The sequence below is a fragment of the Pleurodeles waltl genome, chromosome 11 (genome assembly GCF_031143425.1).
Source record: "Pleurodeles waltl isolate 20211129_DDA chromosome 11, aPleWal1.hap1.20221129, whole genome shotgun sequence".
NCBI lineage: Eukaryota > Metazoa > Chordata > Amphibia > Caudata > Salamandridae > Pleurodeles > Pleurodeles waltl.
The window spans coordinates 879634819-879660125 of NC_090450.1; the positions used below are offsets into that span (position 1 = coordinate 879634819).

The 25307-nt window shown below is 44.8% G+C and overlaps 1 protein-coding gene across 7 annotated transcripts in view; it reads right to left on the reverse strand.

The window, feature by feature from the left end:
- Positions 1-25307, reverse strand: part of ACACB (acetyl-CoA carboxylase beta) — a 1528264-nt gene that overhangs the window by 320059 nt on the left and 1182898 nt on the right. For all 7 annotated transcript variants that reach the window (XM_069214760.1, XM_069214756.1, XM_069214757.1 and 4 more), the window contains one exon: positions 5367-5463. In XM_069214760.1, coding sequence (XP_069070861.1) covers positions 5367-5463 — 97 coding nt within the window. The remainder of the gene's footprint in view (positions 1-5366; positions 5464-25307) is intronic.

Consider the following 25307-nt stretch of genomic DNA (forward strand, 5'->3'; position numbering starts at 1 on the left):
TTGTCAGTGAGCTGCCCCATGTCGCCCCACCTAACACGTGCATAGTTGCCCTCATGTAGCCGTATTAATAGTGCAAGTATGTGCGTGGGGAATGCCATCCCAGAAAGAACTTCCCACAGCCTGTTGCGAGGCACTAGTTCGAACACAGATTTCAAATCAACAAAGGCAACATACAAATTCCCCTTACCAATAAAAACTGTCTTCCAGTATAAAAGGAGAAAACTGAAGGCTTGTTTAATAGTGGAATTTTTCTTTTGAAAACCAGCCTGTAGTGGATTAAGTATATCACATTCAGACAACCCATCTTAAATCTTCCCCAAAAGACAGTAGCAGAAGACTTTCTGCACACAGTGCTAATTGGCCTATAATTACAATGTAGGGCTCTATCACCCTTTTTGAAACTCAGGACTACAATGGCACCCTTCCAGGGCTCTGGGATTGGTGTCCCTGCCACTATTGCATTTGATATGATAGTAATGTATCTCAACCATACTTCAATATCAGTTAGAAACAGGTCTGCCAGAACTCCGTACAGACCAGGCGCCCTCTCACGCTTTAAAGTACCTAATGAGTGCACTACATCTGAAAGAGTAAACAACTGCATCGGTGGAGGGCTAGGAGTTAAGTCGATAATGGTACAAAAATCCTTATGTTCGCATACCATACAAAGATGATCAGCGGAGTACATTTGACTAGAGTGGTCTACCCACTCCGCTGGAGCAATGTTCATTATAATGTTCAATGCACTGTTCTCAGGTCCACGCACCACCAAAGACTAAAATTTGATACAATTCTCACACGAAGCATCATTGAGTGCAGCCCACCACTTATCATCTTGCCCATGTTTAGCTTTACAGACAGCTAATTTATAAGACTTACTAGCTGAACGAATAGCAACTACATCCTTAGATTTAATAGCCTGGACTAAATGTTTGTTTGATGTTCGACATTCCTTATTAAACTAGCGATGTTTACCCTTGGGCCTTCCATCACCAGAGTCAATCCCTGCTGTAAAATGGGCCGCAATACCCTCGAAGCATAAAGCATGAGATATACTTATTTGCTCACTAGAAGCTGTGGAGCCCGCCGCTAAACGCATCAATGAGGTCTTCAAAATACCATTGGCAGCGCTAATGATATCTGGTCAGGCCAATACCTTGTTCCACTTCAAATGGCGTTCATCATTGGCCAAACTGATTCCTAAAGATGATATAGCTGGGATGTTGATCGTGAACATTTGGTTACACAGGGCAAGCATGTGGACAGAGTGGATTATGATGGCTCTCAGTTCCTAAATAACGGCCATGTCAATAACTAAAGCCCACAGTTTTATATCAACTAAGCAATAATCAATTCTGCTTGTATGGTTGACCTTATTGTAAGTATAACAGTCCTTTGCATCAGATTTTATCCTGCCATTGAGTGCTCTGAGCCCAAATTCAATAGTCAAAGTTTTTGCCTGGATGGCAACTTGCGACCACCTTTTAAAGAGTGGAATGTCCAAGGCAGGGACAGACCATACCTGATCCTCTTCATGAGTAAACCCAAGATCGTGCCAGTCAAGAGATTAAAACATGAGATTGAAATTACCTGCCACAATGACTTTATAATTCTAGGGACATTCCTGCAGGAATGTCTCAAAAACACGAAGGGTTTCAGAAGCCCGACACCCCCCTAACCCCTCTTGCATAGATGTTAAGGATAATCACACCTGCATTTACCTCAAATGATAGCTGGATGCCTAATATGTCAGGGGAATCAATGGATAGCTGAGAATAACGTTGGTTTAATAATGTTCTGGCCCATATAATTAAGCCACCAGAAGGTCTACCCCTATTACTGGAGAGAGCTGAAATGTAAAACTTTAAATAACCAGAACGAAAGAGTGGATCGATCGACCATGTTTCCTGAAGGAGGCATAGGTTGTGTTCCTCAAAAAATGAAGTAAAAGCTGGAAGGGGAGAAAAGATCTTAAACCTGCCACATTCCAGGAAATATATCACACCCCAGCACTTTGAGAAGCTGCCCTGACCATAGATGTAATTTTCACACAATTGGCTGCCTGATCTGAGTTGTCAGATGAGATTGGTGGGGGAAAGAGGGTGCGATGTTGTCACAATTGACCAGCTGGTTCTGAGTTGACTGGTGAAATCTGTCCTAAAGAGAAGAATAAGTATTTTTAGAATCAGCGGTAGAAGAAACAACCATACCAGGGCTAGTCGTGTCATGTCAGGAGGGAGCCCGGAATGGTAAGTCAGCAAGGGTTTCAGATGGCACTCCAAGTCAATCGCTCATGTTTGGAGCAGATGAGCTACCCATCGAATGGTGGGTAAACCGGGCCCTATGATACAAGGGGAGCCTGGGGTATTTAAAATGAATACAAGAGTACCCAGGGGCACTTGTCCTAGTATCTAGGGCCACCAAGTTATCCACCATACCCCTGTCCCTAAGTGTCAACTCAATCATATCATAGCATGTATCAGGATCAGGTCTTCTAACTGCCTCAATTATATACTCATGTATCACAGAGTAACAGCCTCTAACATGACGGATCCAATAAATTGCCTTGTTTCTGACAGATTCTCCCCCTTTCCCTTTGGGCCGATGGATGTAATTTAGGCACATTAACCATTAGGACAGTGTTGTTAGATTTGAACCAGTCAGCAACAGGCTGTGCAACACAATTTGGGACATTATCATCCATAGGTTTAGAAGGTTAACAATAGAGTCTTGGTTCCTTGCCCAAGGAAAACCATTATGTAAGGAAGCCTGACAAGAGTTCCCAGTTCTACAGCCTACTGGAAGATGGCCAGCACAAAAGACCAAACCGATGGCAGCAGGGCAGGAAGCTCAAATATGATTCTTACTACAAGTTGTCAAGGTCAATCTGGGCAACATCAATGGGCCTAAGTGATTGAGTGTGGAGCTATAAGTACGATCCATAATGGTTGTCGCATCTAAAGGCTTTAAATGTTTAACCATTGAAATTAAAGAATTAACCACAGATTTGAGCTCAGATACCTCGCTCTTTAGATCTTGTATGCACTGAGCTTTGAACAAGTCTGGGTTTACTTTTGTATCTACTGTCCCACCCACTGTAGTACTTAGGTCAGGATTGTCGTGTAGGTCTGAAGTATTGATTAGAGGGTTGAAGCGAATGCTACATTGAAGAGCATCACTATCAGCAGGTGATAACTCATTTTTCGATACTAAAGGAATGTGGGTAAAAGCATTTCTCCTCTCCCCCTGCCCTGTAGGAGCTAAAACCTGTATCCCACATTTTTTTAAAACATATCTGGGATTTTCTTATGACATGCCCCCAGCTTAGCTGGGGAGCGCTCGCTCTGGGTGCCTTTAGAGACATTATCCAGTGAAGAAGTTAAAATTTCCTCACATTCAAGCAAAAGATTATCAATCCTTTCCATTACACAATTATTTGCTAGATGCTTCTGCCTTTTGTGTTTTTTCTTGTGTACCACCCAGCTCCTCCCTCAGTCGCTTTCCTTTTGCCCATCAATAGTGCTATGTCTAATATATGTATAGGCCCTTAATGGTCAAATGAGTTAATAGAATAACCCAAAAGAGGCTTGATAATAAATGTTAGGGGGGTGGCCCAGCCCAGGCCTTCTTCAGGCTCCGGCAGGCCTGCCCTTGGCAGTGGACTCCCTCGTGCTTTATAGCGTTCGGTGTGGCAAGTACGAGCAGCTGGGCTTGAAAAGGGCCACCTACTGGGGCCAAGAGCAGTCTGTGATATGTAGTCCCCCTACTGATGCTTAGCGCGTCCTGAGCTGCAGTGGATTCCCTGGCGCATTATGGCGCTCATTGGTGTGGCAGGTGCGAGCAGCTGGGCTTTGAAAATGGCTGCCTCCTGGGGCCAAGAGCAGTCTGGGATATGTAGTCCCTCTTATGCTTAGCGCGTCCACTAAAAGAAATCAATAAAAGGACTCCAGAACCGTCCCGGATTCGCGAGCCCTGACCACTCTGCTCCAGACGCCTACAGTCCCAGCCCAGGTGGCTCAAGAGTCCAGAAAAGGCCCCAGGCGATTCTGACTCCGAGTCCATCCTGTGTTGACCCCTCCTGGTCAATACGACGACACCTGTAGCCTGAATCCAGAGGGCCCCCCTGACCACGACCGGATCTGACGAAGATTTCCAACGCCTAAAGGTATCTCTGCAACCGCAGTTCCCTGGCCTTGGGGAATCCAACCGATGGTCCAGCAACGTCCCCGACGCTGTGTTTGCACCCGGCCGCCCCTGTGCAGCTGAGGGTGTATGTTTGTTACTGACCTGTGGCCCCCCTGGTGCTGACTTAAACCCCCTCAGATCTGTGTGCTGAACCCCACGGGCACTTACCTGCAATCTCTTTTCTACTAAGTCCCCACAGTTCTCCTAGGATTCCATTGCAAACCTGACGCCAACTTTGACCACTGCACCCAACCAGCCCCGTCTTGCTGGTGGTGCATTTTGTAGGCCAACTTGAACTTTGACCTGTGGACATCCTAACCCCAGGAGACTGGAATCGTAAGTTGTGTACTTACCTGTTAAATATTCTAACACTACTCCTCCCCCCCGACCCAGGACTCTATGAAATCCTATGGAAAATTCCACCAATTGTCAACTTTTGAAATTGAAAAGTGTTACTTACATGTAAACTGCTTTATCTGCAAAATCCAAACAAAGTAAATTTGCTTGATACTTACTTACAACTGTACTAATCTACAACAAAGATTCTTTGGTTCTAGAAAAATAAAGTAACATAATATATTTTTGCTATATAAAAACAATTGGCCAAGAGTAAGTAATTTAGAGTGTGCCTCATTTATTGACTGTGTTATACAACAAATGCTTTGCAATACTCTCTGATAAGCTTAACTGTTTGACCACACTACTACAAAAGAGAGCATTAGTATTATCTACTTTAGCCTCGGTTAAGCCTCCGGGGAACCCCGGGACTCTGTACACACCATACCTCATTTTGGTACAGTATAGGCAGAGCCAGCTTCCTACACTTCCTAAATCCCATGTCTCCTACTTCTGCGCCACCTTTGTCGTCTGGATGTCAGCAATAGCTCAAATGGAACTTAACTTTTATGGATGCAGCTACAAGCAAAAATCACTTTTGGCTGGAGTAGGAAAATACATTATTGTCATTCTCAAAGCACTGATCATTCAATTGTGCTGATCCAGGCAAGCTCTAGGAAACAAAATCAAATATATAATTTACACAAATCAAAATTATTTACAGAAAATATGTCTAGCGTACACGAGGCAAGGGAAAATATCTCTCTTACCAAATATAAAGAATGTTCAATGAATGTCATCCTGCTTATTAACAGCTTTATTACGATCATACTCAGGCAACATACCTTTGCTTCTGAATCAAGATTGGCTGGATCAGCAGGTACTACCATTTCCACAGACCGCGTCTCCACAGCTATCACACCCACAGGTATGCCTCCTAACCTACACATAAGCATTAACACACACAGAATACAGAAAATGTAAGATAAAATAAGAAATAAATACAAATACCAGTCAGTAGCTAATTCGGTGGAACAGTTTCCATTTCAGGTAGGTCTCATTTGCACATTTTGTGTATGAACAGATATTTAATATATGGAAAAAATGTAAGACAGTTTATCACACTCAACATGACCAAACGTACATATATGTCCCTCAATTGTATTCTCATTTAGTTGTCCAAAAACAGTTAATGCCAGTACTCCTGACTAATACAGGGAAACAGGATCATAATCAGAACATGTTACTTATCTGTATCAATGGACTGGCAGATTTTAGGCAGTGTACCATTTTTAAAACCTTCTAATTGCAATGTCTGCGAAGCTGCATGTGGCAAAGAAAACTATATATATCTTTAATAATAATTATGTTAGTTACCATGAATACTTGCTTCCCTCTGCAAATTCCACTATGTTTTCTAAGGTGGAGATCTACCTATCCAGCTCTCCTCTGGAAATACAGCTCTGTCAAAATAAAAGGGACAAGAAATTGCATGAACCAATCAGAAACATGCTTATCAATATTAGAAGAGGTAAACCATATGTTTGTTGGTGTAGCACTGGCCAACTTAAGTCCGGGAGGGCAAGTTTCATGTTGGATGTTCAAGATAACTACTAAGGTGATGGACTTTGGAATCTTATTAAGAACACAATACTCCTCAGAAAAGGGAGGCAGATGGGTTAGTGAGGAATCTGCAGGTAGACTGAATATCCACCAGAAACATCATTACCGAAGGTAAGTATCTTATTCTTCTGATAGGTACTTCTACCTGTAGATTAGTAACATCAAAATAAATACTGAAAGAATAAGCACCAGGTGGAGGGTTTGAGGAGAAACATAGGAAATAATTTTGCCATATGTACCCATGAAGGCAAATAGCCCTTCAATGAACTACAACAAGAAAAAAAATGAACCACATACAGCAATCAGATTCACACTGGGTTGGAGCACGTAGAAGAAACAAAAATGAACCATCTTGCCACGGCTAGTCACCTGATGTCCCAAAACACTCATCAAAATATACTTAAAGTGTAAACTCTATCCATTCCATTAAAATATACCATAGAGGATTTATTTATTCCTTTAAGTGATGCAGAAGCAAAAAGGCTTGGCAGAGGCCAACAATCAATCAAGGGTTCAACGGCAAACTCAATCTCCAAGAAGATGAACAATGCCATCCTCAAAAATAGGTAATGCTAGCAGACTCTTAGGCCACAGATCACATCCCAGCAAAAGGTGTAGACTGGAAACATGAAATAAGAAGAAAACTGACAGTACAATGGCACAACCACACCAAAGTGAAAAAAATAGCTTAAGAACAACCCAATAGCCCAGAAAAACAGAAAAGAATAGGTACAATGATACGGAACTTGGTTGATCCAGGATAAATGAGGTCCCACATCGACCAAAACAGGAAGGAAATACAAAATGTGATAGCTGAAAACACATCCAAGCAAAAGTAAAGGTAAGGGCAACCTAGAGGATGACTCAACTGGAAAACATGCCCCAGTGCAAAACAATCCCCACCTTGGCTTCTAACAGCACCAATGCATCAAAATATACACCATTTTGGCATACCCAGCACTAGAGTGACAACTCACATTTAAAAGGGTGACAGACATAGAAACAGTAGGACTGCATGTCACCTCTCACAGTGTCTCTTGCTGCAACAATAGTACATGGCCTGCTCCAAGGAACATCTTCAACTTAGGTGTTGAAAGGGCCAGATCTGAGTAGGTGAAGCAAAGGCCTGCCTCAATGTCAAAAAATTCGAACACCAGAGGAGGTACCAGTTACACAGCAGCAGTCCAACACAGACAAGTACACCACGTCACAAAGATGAACTAAGGTTTCTGAAATTCTGTTCTTACTACAGATCAGATATAAGTGCCCTTATCTATCAATCCGTCCAAACTACTTACGTTCAAGGATCTGACTATGGAACCATTGCTTACTTCAACACATAAAGTGGCAGCTATCCACAGTGGTAATTCCCCTATGACTAGATGAACCACCGTAAAATCGAGAAATACTCTGTCACCCTCTTGCAACCCAAGAGGCATAACTCATATGCTGAGAGAGGACAGCCTGTATATTGAAATCCTAAGGTTCATAAACATACCATCATGCCCCAAGAATCAATGAAATGCTAACAGTGCACTTCTGAGCTCCAAACTATGGACACAAGTATTTGTTGCGTGACAACTGCCAGAGAATATAAAGACTTTGTAGGAAAATGCCACTGTTGGCATGGTTATCTCTCCCCACACATTTTGCCTAGTCTTGATGCCAACTTTGATTGAAAGTGTGCTGGGACCCTGCTAACCAGGCCCAGCACCAGTGTTCTTTCCCAAAAACTGTACCTTTGTATACCCAAATGGCAAAGCCCTGGCACACAGTTAAGTCCTTTGTAGAAGGTACCCCTGGTACCAAGGGCCCTGTGGCCAGTGAAGGTCCCTAAGGTACCCCTCACTCAGTACATGCATACTGTGTTGCTGCTTGTGTGTGCTGGTGGGGAGAAAAGAAAGTCAACATGGCACTCCCCTCATAGTGCCATGCCCACAACCCACTGCTTGTGGTATAGGTAAGTCACCCCTCTAGCAGACCTTACAGTTCCAAGGCAGGGTGCACTATACCACAGGTGAGGGCATAGCTGCATGAACAATATGCCCCTACAGTGTCGAAGTCAATTCTTAGACATTGAAAGTGTAGGGCAGCCATACTGAGTACATGGTCTGAGAGTTTGTCATTACGAACTCCACAGCACCATAATGGCTCCACTGAACACTGGGAAGTTTGGTATCAAACATCTCAGCACAATAAACCCACACTGATGCCATCTTACAGATGCCCCCTGTATGTAAGCCAGCCTGGTAGTGTAGGACTGACCGGTCTGTGCCAGCCTGCCACTTCCAGGCGAGTGTCTGACCACATGGGGTGAGTGCCTTTGTGCACTCTGTGGTCAGAAACAAAGCCTGTCCTGGGTGGAGGTGCTTCACACCTCCTCCTGCAGGAACTGCACCTGGCAGTGAGCCTCAAAGGCTTCAGGCCTCGTGTTCCAGCTAGTGGAGATGCCCGCCGCCTGGAAAAGCCCCCACTTTTGGTGGCAAGTCCAGAGGCATAATTAGGAAAAACAAGGAGGAGTAACCCCCTCAGCCAGGACAACCCCTATGGTATCCAGAGCTGAATGACCCCCTCCTTGAGAAATCCTCCATCTTGCTTTGGAGGATTAGGACCAATAGGGATAGGAATGTGCCCCACTACCCACAGGGAGTGGGCACAAGGAGGGTGTAGCCACTCCCATGGCCAGTAGCCATTGGCTACTGCCCTCTAACCTTAAAAACACCCCTAAATCTTGTATTTAAGGGTTACCTGGACCAAGAGATTGAGATTCCAGACGACCTCAAGAAAAGGAGGACTGCTGAGCTGAAAACCACGCAGAGAAGGAGACAACTGACTCGGCCCCAGCCCTACCGGCCCGTCTCCTGCTTCCAAAATGATGCAAAAGAAGAAGCAACGCGTTCTACAGGATCCAACCCCTGAAAAACCTCCAGGGGACTGCATGTACCACTGAGGACCAAGAAACTCCTGTGGACAGCGGACTTGTTCAACAAGAAGAAAATACAACCATCTTTAAGGGGACTCCCACCTCACTCCAGAAGCGTGAGTCCAAAACTACTCTGCACCGGACGCCCCTGGCCTGTGTTCAGAGAAACCAACTATCCAGAGAGGACCCCCAGACAATTCTGACCAAGTGTCACCCCTGGGCTGACCTCTCCACCCCGACACGACGACGCCAGCTAAGGGAATCCCGAGTACCCCCTGACCGCGACTGCCCAAGACGAAGATTTCCGACACCTGGAGAAGCACTGCACCCGCAGCCCCCAGCCTTAAGAGAAACAGACCACCGGTGCAGCAGTGACCAGCAGGTGGCCCTCCTCCCTGACCAGTCGGTGCCTTGCCTGCAGCTCTTAAGTAACCCCCGGCTCCGGCCATAGAGTTCCATTGGGAACCCAACACACTGTTTGCACCCTGCACTCCACCGCCCCGTGCCGCTGAGGGTGCGTGTTTGGTGCCTACTTGGGGCCCCCCAGTGCTCCTCTAAGCCCACCTGGTCTGCCCTCCAACAACGCAGGTACTTACCTGCAAGCAGACCAGATCTGGAGTACCCCCTGTCTCCATAGGCTCCCATGTTATTCTGGCTCCTGTTTGACCTCTGCACCTAACCGGCCCTGTGTTACTGGTGCTAGGTGTTTGGGGTTATCTTGAACCCCCAACAGTGGGCAACCTATGCCCCAGAGACTGAGTCTGTAAGCCGATTACTTACCACCAAATCTGTACTGTATTTTCCTCCCCCAGGAACGGTTGAAAATTGCACTGTGTCCATTTTTAAAATAGCTCTTTCCCATTTTAAAGACAATTGTATTGACGATTTGATTCAAAGTACTGAACTTACCTATGCAAAGTACCTTTCATTTAATGTACTTACCTGCAAACTGAATCTTGTGGATCTAGAAATAAATTAAGAAAATATATTTTTCTATAGAAAATCCTATTGGTCTGGAGTGAAGTCATTGAGTGTATTTCTTCTGTTACTTGTGTGTGTACAACAAATGCTTAACAATGCCCTCTAATAAGCCTAACTGCTCGACCACACTACCACAAATAGAGCATTAGTATTATCTATTATTGCCTCTTTCAAGCCTCTTGGGGAACTCCTGGACTTTGTACACACTATATCTCACTTTGATGTAGTATATACAGAGCCAGCTTCCTACAGCCTGAAACCTATTATAAGTGTTTAATTGGCACATCAAACTTAGCACTCACCACAGAACCTAAACACCACCCCTGACCACAGGAAAAAAAGAAAGAAAATCATTAATAACATACCTAAGCAAAGTGCAAAATACCAGTCAGGAGCCACCTGAGACCCTACATGGAGACTGCGGTATATGTCAAAAGTCCAGGAAGCCTAAACAACACAGTGTCAATGTTTAAGGCACCTGCTCGCCAAGAAGGAATTCAATATGACCTTACAAAAGAAGCTAGGGATGATGAATAGGACAATTGCTGCTTCTGATCTCGGTAACCGTCAAAAGGCTCCATGTCCCCTGAAGTTACAAGTAAGTGGGAATATATGATGACCAGAGAAGCACTGTTGGTGATGCTTGCATGGCTTACACTCCATAAGGAAAATATTACTTACCCTGTAAGCACCTGGTCATAGTATATCGTGCTATAGATTCAAAATCTTTACATACTCCTGCCATCTACAGTTGGGCTCAGGCATTACAAATTATTTTTCTTCAAAGAAGTTTCAAGCCACTGGATACTTTATGACTCCTGATCACAAAAGGCATTGACACAGACTCCACTTGTAGATTGTTTTCCGACCAGCTGGTGAAAAGAGTTTTGAGTAAGTATATGTACCCTGTGAATCATAATTAGATTATTAATATAACTTGAATAAAAATAACATGTGCAATCAATATCAGCTTCTGGGGAGAAGGCAGGGTGCATGTTGATCTACAGCACTACAACCAGATGCTTACAGGGAAAGTAATATTTTTCTTTCTGAGCATGTGTGACTGTAGATACACATGCTTTGTATTGGCAGTAAAAAGCCAGGAAATGGCTAGTGTGAAGATGATGCAGGTGTTTGAGGGAAAAATTACTTACAATTGCTAATGATCTTTCTGGTGGTATTATTTCTGTGTTTCATGGTTGCACTGGTGCGGATTCATTTTTCTTCAGTTATGCTGTAGCCAGTCAGTCACACTGGGGGTTGGTTTGCTGAATCAGTCAGACATGGGCTCAGGTATCACCCTTATTGCCGAGGGAGCTGGGCTGGCCACCACTGGCTATCATTTTTTAAACTTCTTGTTATTGATTTATACATAAAGGGCAGTACAAATGTCTTCTGCCACCAAGCAATATCACAGAAAGATATTCATGACATCAAATAACTTGTATTCACCTACATCATCAACAGTTCAGAACATTTGAATCTAAATTTACTGTAAATTTGATCTTAGGGACAGAAAGCAATGAAAATGATACAACCATTTCCCCTATACTTTCTTGAGCTTTCCGGGGCTTCCCCTAGTTCTTATATGTGGCTTCCTCTGGAAGGGTGCAGATGTCCACTCCTCGGAGTTACTCTTTAATCACCAAGGCGGTGGCTCCACTAATACTGAGCGATGTTTCTTTTAGCCACCAAGTGACCAATTTGCAGTAACAGTTTGTTTCCAATGGACCAGTCCCATTCCTGATTTATATCCACAAAGACACATTTAGGATTGGGAGTTATCGGGGTGCTAATTACAATTTGCAGAAAGGCATAAACTTGTAGCCTGTAAACCTGAATCTTTGGGCAATCTCAAATATTGTGCAACAGCATTCCAGTAAAAGTTTCACATTGAATACAAACTGTGCTGTGTGATTCCCCCATTTGGTACAATCGTTTTGGGATGTAGTAGGTTCTGTGGATGTATTTTAAGTGAACTAAAAGCAACCTCACTGAGACTGCTGACACACAGGCTGCCTTCTTTCCATCAAGCTGGTCATCATTCTCTAATACACCCAAGTCATCAGCCTGTCTCTTGGAGTTTTCAGCAGGTCTGGCGCATTCACCAGTAGTGCACAGTACAGCCACAAGACATTCATTCTTCCTATTTCTTTAAAAACTATTTTGGATGAAACTGGATCGTAATCTGGGGTCTAAAGCTTAATCATATTTCCCTCCATTAGCTAACTTAGTTACTCTCTTTTGGTACACTGCTCAGCTCACAGTGCAATCCACCCAACTCTGCCAAGGGTTTGTTAAGCTGCCCTCAGGCACACATATTTCAAAATTAAATAGTAAGCCATTTGGAGGAGAGAAACCAATGGTCATGGGAGGCGGAAATGGACTGTTGGTGATGATCCTGCTTCTGCGATTCTCCTTCTAAAGCGAGACACAAACTTTTGCTACCCTCGCATTTTCGCGAATTCACTTCCATGAAAAGAGCAAGCTCCGGGTCAGAGTTGGAGGTGCAGAAAATAGGTAATAAAAGTTGATATGCCGGTGTGGGCGCTATACGGACTACGTGATGTCACTGGACGTCACTTCTGGAGCTTTGGTGGAGTCAGCACCCGTTACTGGCTTCAAGAGCTTTGAAAGTTCCAGATTCACTTTGACACTTGGGATTATTCTTATAAAAAAAAGAGGTAGAGTACCACCACCTTTGTGGGGTGGTCCGCCAGACATTGCAGAACCGGTCTGACGAGGAGACTGCCCAATGATGATACTTGGCATCCTAGTGGAGGCTTGAGGGCTCTCCTGAAATTACTGACTTTTCTTTACCCTGCATACTTATACGTTGGAACAGTGTACTATTTATATTTATGCCTGGGATTATTCAACACACAAAGAATCTGCAGGTAGAAGTATCCTTTTGAAATACATTTTTAAAAGATAGTTTTGCAAACAACAGCATGCTGATGAGCTAATATGTCTGTCTACACAGTAATCCTTTGTGAATGTGTGTGGTGCCTTGCAAATGTTAGCTACAGTGCTGTTACCTCAGAAAGCCATGGTTGCCCCTCTTTTTATATGTGGTGTGCGCGCTTCAAGATGTGGAGAGTATTAGTTTAGCCTTGGAAAAACAAGGTTAGGTACATTTCACAATCCACCTTACCATGCTTCCTATGCTAAATAGCTGACCATATATGGTTTAGCAAAAGCAACAAAAAGTTGGTTAGGTTTATGAAAAGACCGCCCTGTCAATAAAATACCAGTGTTTGTTTAACATCTAGTGTGCGTAATGCTCTCTCTGCAAAAGGATCAGGTTGGGGGAAATAACAGGCAGCACAACAATCTGATTCAAATGGACATGAGAGGCTACCCTAGGTAAGAATGCAGGATTGGCTCAAGCGCTACCCTATCCTAGTGTGAATGGTTCATAAAAACTCAGTGCTTGTAACTTGCTAATGCGCCTGAGCAAAGTTATAGTTACATGAAAGCCACCTTTCATAAAAGGAACTGTAATAGACATAACTGAAGAGGTTCAAAAGGTGGCCCCAAAAAGGTGGCCCCACAAGTCTGGTGAGAATAACATTAGAGTTCTAGACAGGTCATGGAGGTGTTCTTTTGGGGTATTACCTTTTTTTTTAAAAATAAATAAAATGGAGTTATTGGCTTCTATAAAAATATGCCAGAAGAAAATGTTACTTACCCGCACCAATAATCTTTCTGGTGGATACTCTGCCTTCAGATTCCTGATCTGTAGAATAATCCCTGCCACCAGACTAGATTCAGAAAACTTCAAATTTCTTGTGTCACCAGTAGGGTTTGCTGGCTTTCAGTGACACCGGAAGTGATGTCAAGTGATGCCCCAAAGCTGTATAGTGCCCACCCCGCCTCAGCAACATCAGTTTCCATCCATTATTTCCCAACCTTTGAGGTGTGCGGAGGGGCTGACCGAAACAAATTAGTGCAGTACCAATTCATGAACCAACCCATTCCCTATAATGCATCCATCAAACAGGGAGGCGGGCTGGTTGGTGAGGAACCTGCATGTAGACTGAGAATCCACCCGAAAGATCATTATAGTGAGTCAGTACCTTTTTCTTCTGATAGATACATCTATGCACAAGACTCCTCTCCTGTAGAGCAGATTTCAGAACAATGCCTCAGAATCCAGGCAGTTAGGCTTTGCAAAGGTATGTAGGGCTGCCCAGATCACTGTGATGCTGGTTTCTGCAATAGGAACGTTTCTCACAAGGGCAAAAGTGGTAAATATGGCCCTGGGTAAATTGACTCCGATCTCTTCTGGAGGGTCTCTCTTGCCCAAAGCGTAGCAGGTCTTGATGCGGAGAATGATTCATCTCAAAATGTTTTTTTTTCTGCACAGCTTTACTTTTTTTGGGCTCCACAGAACCACACAAAGAGCTGCTCATTGAGCTGTATGTCCTTGGTGCAGACCAGGTATTAGTTGATAGCCAGTCTAGGATCCAACCTATGAAACTGCTCCTCCTCCTTAGTAAGATGGGGCTATGGGTAAAAGGTTGGGAGAGTGATGGACTAATCCAGGTGGAATGGGGTCAACATGTTGGGCAGGAGATTTCCTGCAGCCCTGGTACCAACACCAATTTGGTAGGGTAAAATAATTAAGCACTCCCTCACCTGTCTGAAGTGATAGCGACTAAAAATACAGTTTTAAGGGTGAACATCATTAAGTAACAACTATGTAGGGGCTCAAATGGAGTCCCCATAAGAAAAGCCAAAACCAAACTAAGATCCCACTGGGGCACAACAAATGTGGTTGACGAATACATATCAGTCAACTCCTTCAGAAAATGCATAACAATGGTGGATTTAAAAAAGGGACGGCAGATCTGGCAGGCAGAGGATTGCTGACAACACGGCCAAATACCCTTTTTGTCAGTACCTATGGCACAACCCCTCGCAAGAAGAAGTGCATACTGCAGGTTCTACAATAGCTTGGTCTGCATGGGGTCCGTATCATTATCCGCACATCATGCAACAAAGTTGCTCCATCTGATAGAGTAAACAGATTTGGCGGTGGAGGTCAGTGTTTTAGAGACATGCTGAGAAGATGAAGTCCATTACTTGCAAGCATGTAGTTGGAGGAATCAGGGATTGGGGTAGAGAACCATCCCCTCGACTAGGAAGGAAGGTCAGGCCAGAATGCAATTCTCAACGGAGGAGAAGTGCAGAAGGTCAGCTCCCCATTAATTGAACCCAACAGCTCTTCCCATATTTTGGGATGTCTGAGAAGAATGCAGGAAGCCAGCAGACCAAGGAATCCAAGGACCTTCAGGACTGGGTCAGCATCTTCAACTTTACCTTTTTGCGGAAAAAGTTAACTTCCCTGAGGACCCGGATCGGGCATAGACTGCCATCGTTCTTGAGTACCAAGAAGTAATATGCATAACATCTTGATCCTTTCCTGTTCCAGTACTAACGCCACTGCTCTTTTTTGCTCAAGTGCGCCACCACTTGCTTTAGTATAGTGTCAGGTGGTCTTGAGAGGGGAGGAGGACGACAGAGGGTGAAAGGGGGTGGTGCATAATGGAAGGGAAGAGTGAAACCCCTTTCTACATTTTGGGGGACCCACAGTTCCAAATGACGGCCTTCCAGGCCAAGACAAAGCAGGACAGCTGCACTCCTAAAGGGTCCAAGTGGTACTGGGTAGCAAACTAAGTATGCTTTCCTGTTGGTGCCAGGGAGAAAGAAGGGGGTTGTTGGACAGATTTGAGGCTCTTTTCCCTGCTCCTAACAAAGTATTGTCTACTAAGCGTGTTTGGCCGATGCTGATTCCAAGTCTGGTATTGATGTAGCTGGCAAAGTGAGTATTCCCTTGAGAAGCCAGTAAAAAGCTGAAATTGGCAATATTCTCTTGAAGGGGATGGTAGCTTTAGTCTGAGGGAGCAGGTTGTAGCTTTACTCGTTTTGAACAGCTCCAGTGCTCAGTCAGCTTTATCGCCATACAACTGTGCACCATGGAAACGTAGATTGGCTTGGGTGTCAGAAGAAAAGTTATTATGTAGTGAATACACAGGCCAGTAGAAGTTGTAACTTCTTTATTCCAGTAATGTGTAAACCATAATAACTCCCAGCTTCCACTCCCTCTGCAGTTCCTCTCCTCACTCCCACCTTCTCCCTGCCTAGAATCCCACTCAACACATTCCATTCTCTCTCTCTACAAGCACATCTCTACGCATACGTTCAGAGCCAGAGGTGGCTCTGGATGGAGATGGAAGTGCTCACAGCCCGGGCTACAGAATCTGCTGTTTCCAGTCCAGTTTTGATAATGTGACTAGAGGTATCCTGACTGCCTTGTAGAACCTCTTCCAAATTACACCTCATGCTCTCTCGTACATGAGGCACCACCATGTGTGCCATATCCCACAAGATATAGGAGTAGCATGTGAAGAAGCAACCCGCATTCATGGACTGCTAGGTCATGCTCCCAATTGAGAAAGCCTTCTTCCCCCAGGCCTTCAGGAACTTTGATTTTCTGTCAGATGGTACTGTGGGGAAGGTTCCTCCTGAATGACCAGATGAGCAGGAGGCTAGTATAAACAGATTCTCACACAGAGGGTGGGTTGAAAGAAAGGGAAGGTAACTCAAGAGTGGGTACAAAAATGATGTGTAGGAAGCTGGCTCTGTATATACTATATCAAAATGAGAACTAGTGTGCACAGAGTCCAGAGGTTACCCAGAGGATTGACAGAGGCAACAATAGATAATACTAATGCTCTATTTGGGGTAGTGTGGTCGAGCAGTTAGGCTTATCAGAGCTCAGTGTTAAGCATTTGTTGTACACACAAGCAAACAGAAGAAATGCACACTCAATGCTTAACTCCAGACCAATAGGATGTTATATAGAAAAATATGTTTTGTTAATTTATTTCCAGAAACACAAGATTCAGTTTACAGATAAGTACATAAAATGAAAGGTACTTTGCATAGATATAATCAGGACTTTGAATGGAACCAACAATGTATACAGTTTTCTTTAAAATGGCAAAAAGCTATTTCAAAAGTGGACACTGCAATTTTAAACAGCTCCTGGGGGAGGAAAAGATAGTACAGTTTTACAAGTAAGTATTCGTTCCTGCAGGGGGAGGTGTGAAGCACCTCCACCCAGAACAGGCGTTGTTTCTGACCACAGAGTGCACAAAGGCCCCAACCCCATGTGGTCAGAAACTCGTCTGAAAGTGTCAGGCTGGCACAGACCGGTCAGTCCTACACTAGCCGTTGGGCTAACATAGAGGAGGCATCTCTAAGATGCCCTCTGTGTGCATTTCCCAATGAATCCCGCACTGTCATCAGTGAGGTTTATTGTGCTGAGAAGTTTGATAGCAAAATTCCCAGTTTTCAGTGAAGCCATTATGTTGCTATGGAGTTTGTAATGACATACTACCAGACCATACACTCAATATGGCTACCCTGCACTTACAATGTCTAAGAATGGACTTAGACACTGTAGGGGCATAGTGCGCATGCAGCTATGCCCTCCCATGTGGTACAGTGCACCCTGCCTGAGGGCTGTAATGCCTGCTAGAGGGGTGACTTACCTATTTGTGGGCATGGCACCCTGAGAGGGATGCCATGGCGACTTTGCCTTTTTCTCCCCACCAGCACACACAAGGTGCGAGACAGTGTGCAAGTGCTGAGTGAGGGGTCCCCTAGGGTGGCATAATATATGCTGTAGCAGTTAGAAACCTTCCCTGGTCACAGAGCCCTTGGTACCATGCGTACCTGTTACAAGGGACTTAACTGTGTGCCGGGGTGTGCCAATTGTGGAAGCAAAGGTACAGTTTTGGGGGAAAGAATACTGGTGTTGGGGCCTGGTTAGCAGGACCCCCAGCGCACTCTCAATCAAGTCAGCATCAATATCAGGCAAAAAGTGGGGGGTAACCATGCCAAAAGGGGCACTTTCCTACATGCTCCTACCAACCTTCTAGGGTTTTCCGAGCAGCCCGTGCTTCTGGCACCCCTCAGACAGGTTTCTGCTGTCCTGCTTCTTGACCAGCTCAAGCAGGGGAAGGTAGAACAACGGATTTCCTGTGGGAGAGGGAGGCAACACCCTCTCCCTTGGAAATAGGCATTACAAGGCTTGGGAGGGGTAGCCTCCCCATGCCACTGGTTTGCTTTGAAGTGCACATTTAGTGCCCAGAGCCCCTCCAGGTGTCTACTTGATTCTGCCATCTTGAAATCAAGATGTGCCGAGGCCTCTGGCCATCTGAGTGGCTAGGTCAGGCAGGTGACATCACAGTCCCCTCCTGATAGGTGATCACCTTGCAAGGTGATCAATCCGCCTTTTAAGGCTATTTAGGAACTCCCTTGCAGGTAGGTCCTCAGAATCGACATGCAAGACTCCACTAGGACTCCTGTGCATCATTTACTTTCGACTCTTCAGGAATCGACAAGCTGCAACTCCAGCGATGACTTCGCTATGCAACATTGTTCCTCCGGCACCTTCCAGCAACTGCAACATATACCCGGCTGTGCATTCTCGAGAATTCAGCCTGCACTAAGAAGTAAGAAGGAATCTCCCTTGGAGTGAAATCACTCTCCTCTGGAACTGCGTGGATCCTGCATCACAGGTGGTGGTCTTGAGTGGTCCCCTTGGTCCTCTCTACCAGATGTCCAACTTGGGAGACTGCGAGCCCTTGCCTCTCCATTGCAGGCCAGTACCCCTGTGCACCAAGACTCTTGCAGCTACCCAGGTTTATTATCTCCTGCTCCAAGTGATCTTCAGGCTCCGAAGAGCCCCAGCCCCAAACACTTCTTCCTGCCAAGTAGAGTCTCCTCTCTGATGCTCCAGCGACGTGGGGCTCCTCTTCAGGTGTGCTGACTGGGATTCACAGCAAATTACTATGCCTGCTGCCAGTGGGTTGCCTGTGGGGGTCTGCAACTGTTCTATTGGCTCTCCCAACTGCTGAGGGTCACCTGGACTCCCCTTTAAGGGTTGAGTCCCCTGGGCCTTACTGGTCTTTTTCAGCCTTGCAACACTTATTTTGCTCCTCTTGCATTTTCCATGGCTTGCTGGTGGTTCTCCAACACCACTGACCAACTGCAGCCCGACAACCACACTGGTCACTCCATAGTGGACTGGACTTTTTCCCCTTCTTTGGCATGTCCTCTTCTTCCAGAATCCACCGCTTGTTTCTTCTAGACTGGTCCTGTTTTTGCAATATCCTTTTACTAAATCCTCCTGTTAGTCTTTGGGAATACTAAGTACTTACCTCTGCTATCCTGGTTGCTTGGGGGGGGGGGGGGGGGGGGGGAGGGGAGGGTGTCACTCACGTTTTTGGGTTCCAGCTCCCCTCTAACAACTCTACATCCTTGGGTGGGGGACTGACTGTAGCTCACATTCCACTTTCTTGGTATATGGTTTGGCCTCCCCTAGGGCCTCACTATTTTCACTAAGTATTGCCACTGCTTGTTGTTTCTATGCTAATTTCTGATTGCTACTGTGTGTGTTTGTGTGTGTGTATATGGAAAATGTCACTTACCCAGTGTACATCTGTTCGTGGCATGTTCCGCTGCAGATTCACATGCTGTGCACTGTTCCTTCCATCTAGTGTTGGGCTCGGAGTGTTACAAGTTGTTTTTCTTCGAAGAAGTCTTTTCGAGTCACGGGACCAAGTGACTCCTCCCTTTCGGCTCCATTGCGCATGGGCATCGACTCCATCTTAGATTGTTCTCCCGCAGAGGGTAAGGTAGGAGTGATAGAGTGAGAATAGTAAAGATGTCCATGCAATGGGATAGAGATTTATGTACAAAGTTGAGGTAAAGGAAAGTTTATTTACATATGTACAATTTCTAATTGCAACTTAAACGGCTACAGGCTCCCGGGGAGGCGGGAGGGCGCATGTGAATCTGCAGCGTCTCATGCCACGAACAGATGTACACTGGGTAAGTGACATTTTCCATTTGATGGCATGTGCAGCTGCAGATACACATGCTGTGCATAGACTAGTGAGCAGTTATCTCCCCAAAAGCGGTGGTTTAGCCTGTAGGAGTTGAAGTTGTTTGAAATAATGTCCGTAATACTGCCTGTCCTACTGTGGCTTGTTGTGTTAACACAGCCACACAGTAATGTTTAGTGAATGTATGAGGCGTAGACCATGTGGCTGCCTTACAGATTTCTGTCATAGGTATATTTCCCAGAAAGGCCATTGTGGCGCCTTTCTTTCTAGTGGAGTGTGCCTTCGGTGTAATAGGCAGGTCTCTCTTTGCTTTTACGTAGCAGGTTTGAATACACTTAACTATCCATCTGGCAATGCCTTGTTTGGATATTGGATTTCCTGTATGAGGTTTTTGAAAAGCTACTAACAATTGTTTTGTTTTGCGAAATTGTTTGGTTCTATCAATGTAATACATTAGTGCCCTTTTGATGTCTAATGTATGTAATGCCCTTTCATCTACAGAGTCTGGTTGTGGAAAAAATACTGGGAGTTCCACCGTTTGATTTAGGTGGAACGGTGATATAACTTTTGGCAAAAATTTAGGATTTGTGCGCAGAACCACTTTATGTTTGTTTATTTGTATAAAGGGTTCTTGTATGGTAAATGCTAGTATTTCACTTACTCTTCTAAGAGATGTGATAGCTATTAGGAAGGCTACTTTCCATGTTAAGTATTGCATTTCACAAGAGTGCATGGGTTCAAATGGTGAACCCATGAGTCGTGTTAATACAATATTGAGGTTCCATGAGGGAACTGGTGGTGTTCTTGGGGAATGATTCTTTTTAGACCCTCCATAAATGCTTTTATGACTGGGATTCTAAAGAGTGATGTTGAATGTGTAATTTGCAAATAGGCAGAAATTGCTGTGAGATGTATCTTAATCGATGAAAAAGCTCGCTTAGATTTTTGTCAGTGTAATAAGTAGCTTACAATGTTCTTTGTGGACGCATGTAGTGGTAGAATTTGATTATTATGACAGTAATAAACAAATCTTTTCCATTTATTTCCTTAGCAATGTCTTGTAGTAGGTTTCCTAGCTTGTTTAATGACCTCCATACATTCTTGTGTAAGGTCTAGATGTCCAAATTCTAAAACTTCAGGAGCCAGATTGCTAGATTGAGCGATGCTGGATTCGGGTGTCTGATCTGTTGTTTGTGTTGAGTTAACAAATCTGGTCTGTTTGGTAGTTTGATATGAGGTAATACTGACAGATCTAGTAGTGTTGTGTACCATGGTTGGCGAGCCCAAGTTGGGGCTACTAGTATTAGTTTGAGTTTGTTTTGACTCAATTTGTTTACTATATACGGAAGGAGTGGGAGAGGGGGAAAAGCGTAAGCAAATATCCCTGACCAACTCATCCATAACGCATTGCCCTTGGAGTGAAGGTGTGGGTACCTGGACTCGAAGTTTTGGCATTTTGCGTTTGCTTTTGTTGCGAATAGGTCTATTTGCGGTGTTCACCAGTTTAGAAAGTAAGTTTGCAGTATCTGGGGAGGAATTTCCCATTCGTGGATCTGTTGGTGATCTCGACTGAGATTGTCGGCCAACTGGTTTTGAATTCCTGGGATGTACTGTGCTATTAGGCGAATGTGATTGTGAATCGCCCAATGCCAAATCTTCTGTGCTAAGAGACACAGCTGTGATGAGTGTGTCCCTCCCTGTTTGTTTAGGTAATACATTGTTGTCATGTCGTCTGTTTTGACAAGAATGTGTTAGTGGGCTATTAACGGTTGAAATGCTTTCAATGCTAGAAACACTGCTAGTAGTTCTAGTTGATTTATATGAAGCTGGCTTTGTTGAGTGTCCCATTGTCCCTGGATGCTGTGCTGGTTGAGGTGTGCCCCCCACCCTACTATGGAAGCATCTGTTGGTGATCTCGACTGAGATTGTCGGCCAACTGGTTTTGAATTCCTGGGATGTACTGTGCTATTAGGCGAATGTGATTGTGAATCGCCCAATGCCAAATCTTCTGTGCTAAGAGACACAGCTGTGTTGAGTGTGTCCCTCCCTGTTTGTTTAGGTAATACATTGTTGTCATGTTGTCTGTTTTGACAAGAATGTGTTTGTGGGCTATTAACGGTTGAAATGCTTTCAATTCTAGAAACACTGCTAGTAGTTCTAGTTGATTTATATGAAGCTGGCTTTGTTGAGTGTCCCATTGTCCCTGGATGCTGTGCTGGTTGAGGTGTGCTCCCCACCCTACTATGGAAGCATCTGTTGTGATCACGTATTGAGGCACTGGGTCTTGGAAAGGCCGCCCTTGGTTTAAATTTATAGGATTCCACCATTGAAGCGAGGAGTGTGTTTGGCGGTTTATCAACACTAGATCTTGAAGTTGACCCTGTGCTTGTGTCCATTGTGTTGCTAGGCACTGTTGTAAGGGCCGCATGTGTAATCTTGCGTTTGGGACAATGGCTATGCATGAAGACATCATGCCTAGAAGTTTCATCACAAACCTTACTTGATACTGTTGGTTTGGGTGCATGTTTAGTATTAAGTTTTGGAATGCTTGTACCCTTTGTGGACTTGGAGTGGCAATCCCTTTTTCTGTGTTGATTGTTGCACCTAAGTATTGTTGTATTTGACAAGGTTGTAAGTGTGATTTTAGGTAGTTTATTGAGAACCCTAGCTTGTGAAGGGTTTCTATGGCGTATTTTGTGTGTTGGAGACACTGTTTCTGAGTGCTGGTTTTTATTAACCAATCGTCTAGGTACGGGAATACGTGTATGTGCTGTCTTCTGATATGTGCAGCTACTACCGCAAGGCATTTTGTAAATACCCTCAGTGCTGTTATTATCCCGAATGGTAACACTTTGAATTGGTAATGTACTCCTTGGATTACAAACCTTAAGTATTTCCTGTGGGAAGGATGTATGGGTATATGGAAGTAAGCATCCTTGAGGTCTAATGTTGACATGTAGTCTTGTTGTTTGAGCAAGGGGATCACGTCTTGGTGTTACCATGTGAAAGTGATCTGATTTGATGTAAAGATTTAGGGCCTGATTCTAACTTTGGAGGACGGTCTTAAACCGTCCCAAAAGTGGCGGATATACCACCTACCGTATTACGAGTTCCATAGGATATAATGGACTCGTAATACGGTAGGTGGTATATCCGCCACTTTTGGGACGGTTTAACACCGTCCTCCAAAGTTAGAATCAGGCCCTTAGTGTTCTGAGATCTAAGATGGGTCTCAGTGTTTTGTCCTTTTTTGGTATTAGAAAATACAGGGAGTAAACACCTGTCCCTTTCTGATGGTTGGGTACTAGTTCTATTGCTTCTTTTTGTAACAACGCTTGGACTTCTAGCCGTAATAGATCCAAGTGCTGTTTGGACATGTTGTGTGATTTTGGAGGCACATTTGGTGGTAATTGTAGGAATTCTATGCAATAACCATGTTGGATAATGGCTAGGACCCACAAGTCCGTAGTTATGTGTTTCCAATTTTTGTAATAATCTGTGAGTCTCCCCCCCACTGGTGTTGTGTTGGGGATTTGTGACATTGGAGTCACTGTTTAGTTTGTGGGGTTTTTGGGCTTTGGAATTTCCCTCTTGTTTTAGGGAACTGTCCACCCCTATATTGTCCCCAAAAGCCTCCTCGTTGGTATTGGCCATGGTATGTGGGTCTGGCCTGTCAGGTTGAAGGTTCTGTGCTTTGGGCTCGAAACCCCCCTCTAAAGTGTGGCTTCCTAAAGGTGCCTTTGTTCTGTGGGGAGTAGAGCGCACCCATGGCTTTGGCCGTGTCCGTGTCTTTCTTTAGCTTTTCTATAGCTGTATCCACCTCCGGCCCAAATAATTGTTGTCCATTAAAAGGCATATTAAGTACAGCCTGCTGGATCTCTGGCTTAAATCCGGAGGTGCGTAGCCATGCGTGTCTCCGAATGGTGACCGCTGTGTTTACTGTTCTGGCGGCTGTGTCCGCTGCGTCCGTAGCCGATCTTATCTGGTTGTTGGAGATACTTTGGCCATCCTCCACCACTTGTTGTGCACGCTTCTGAAACTCTTTGGGAAGATGTTCAATGAAATGTTGCATTTCGTCCCAATGAGCCCTGTCATATCTTGCCAATAAAGCCTTAGAATTGGCAATGAGCCATTGATTGGCTGCTTGTGCTGCAACTCTTTTCCCTGCTGCATCAAACTTTTGACTTTCTTTGTCGGGTGGTGGTGCATCGCCAGAAGTCTGTGAGTTTGCCCTTTTCCGGGCTGCCCCTACACCACCGAGTCAGGTGTTAGTTGTTGCGTGATGTACACAGGGTCCGTAGTGGGAGGTTTGTACTTTTTCTCCACCCTAGGTGTGATGGCTCTGCCTTTGACTGGGTCTTGAAACACCTGTTTCGCGTGTTTTAACATGCCTGGTAACATAGGCAGACACTGGTATTGGCTATGTGTTGACGACAGGGTATTGAATAAGAAGTCGTCCTCTATAGGTTCAGAATGCAGGGCTACATTGTGAAAAGTAGCTGCTCTGGACACCACCTGCATGTAAGCAGTACTGTCTTCTGGTGGTGATGGTCTTGCCGGGTAGCATACCGGACTATTGTCAGATAGTGGTGCATCGTATAGATCCCATGCTTCGGGGTCATCTTGACTCATCCCTGTGTGGTTTGGTGATTGCATCATTGGGGGTGTTGCAATTGGCGACAGTTGTGGTGAGTGCTGTGGCGATGGCTGTGGCGAAAAACGTGGTGGTGTTTTTTCTTTGGCCACTCTTGCTTTTGGCTGTTTTTCAGTTTCCTGGAAAGCGAGTTTCCGTTTCATTTTAATTGGGGGAGGAGCTCTTATTTTCCCTGTGTCCTTTTGTATATGGAGCCTTCTTTGTGTGTAGTCTGTCTCTCCCATCTCTAGTTCTTGTCTGAATTTATGGCCTTGTAGTTGTGATGCAAAGGCCTTGTTCTTCGGTATAGGAGCTCTGTTTCGGCTCCGAGGCTGGATGTTTCGGCACCAAAACCTTTTCAGTAGTCTTTTTCGGCTCTGAAGCAACCTTTTTCGGTTTCGGGGTGCCGATATCTCGGTGCCGAGTTTGGTCGGAGCCAGTATCTCGGTGCCGAGTATACTCTGTGCCGGTATCTCGACCGGAGTCGGATGTCTTCGGCTGTTGTGAGCCCTTTTTCGGTACCGATGCTTGGTCACCGTGTTTACGGGATAAGCCATGGCCTGTCGGCGGTGGCGTTCCCTGGGCTTTTATTATTTTTGTGTGAGTTTTGGCCGGGGCAGTTTTACGCACTGTTTGTTGCCTCGCCGGCTGCTTACTCTCGGCGTCGTCCGAGTCTTAATCAGGAATGGAGAAAGTCTCCTCT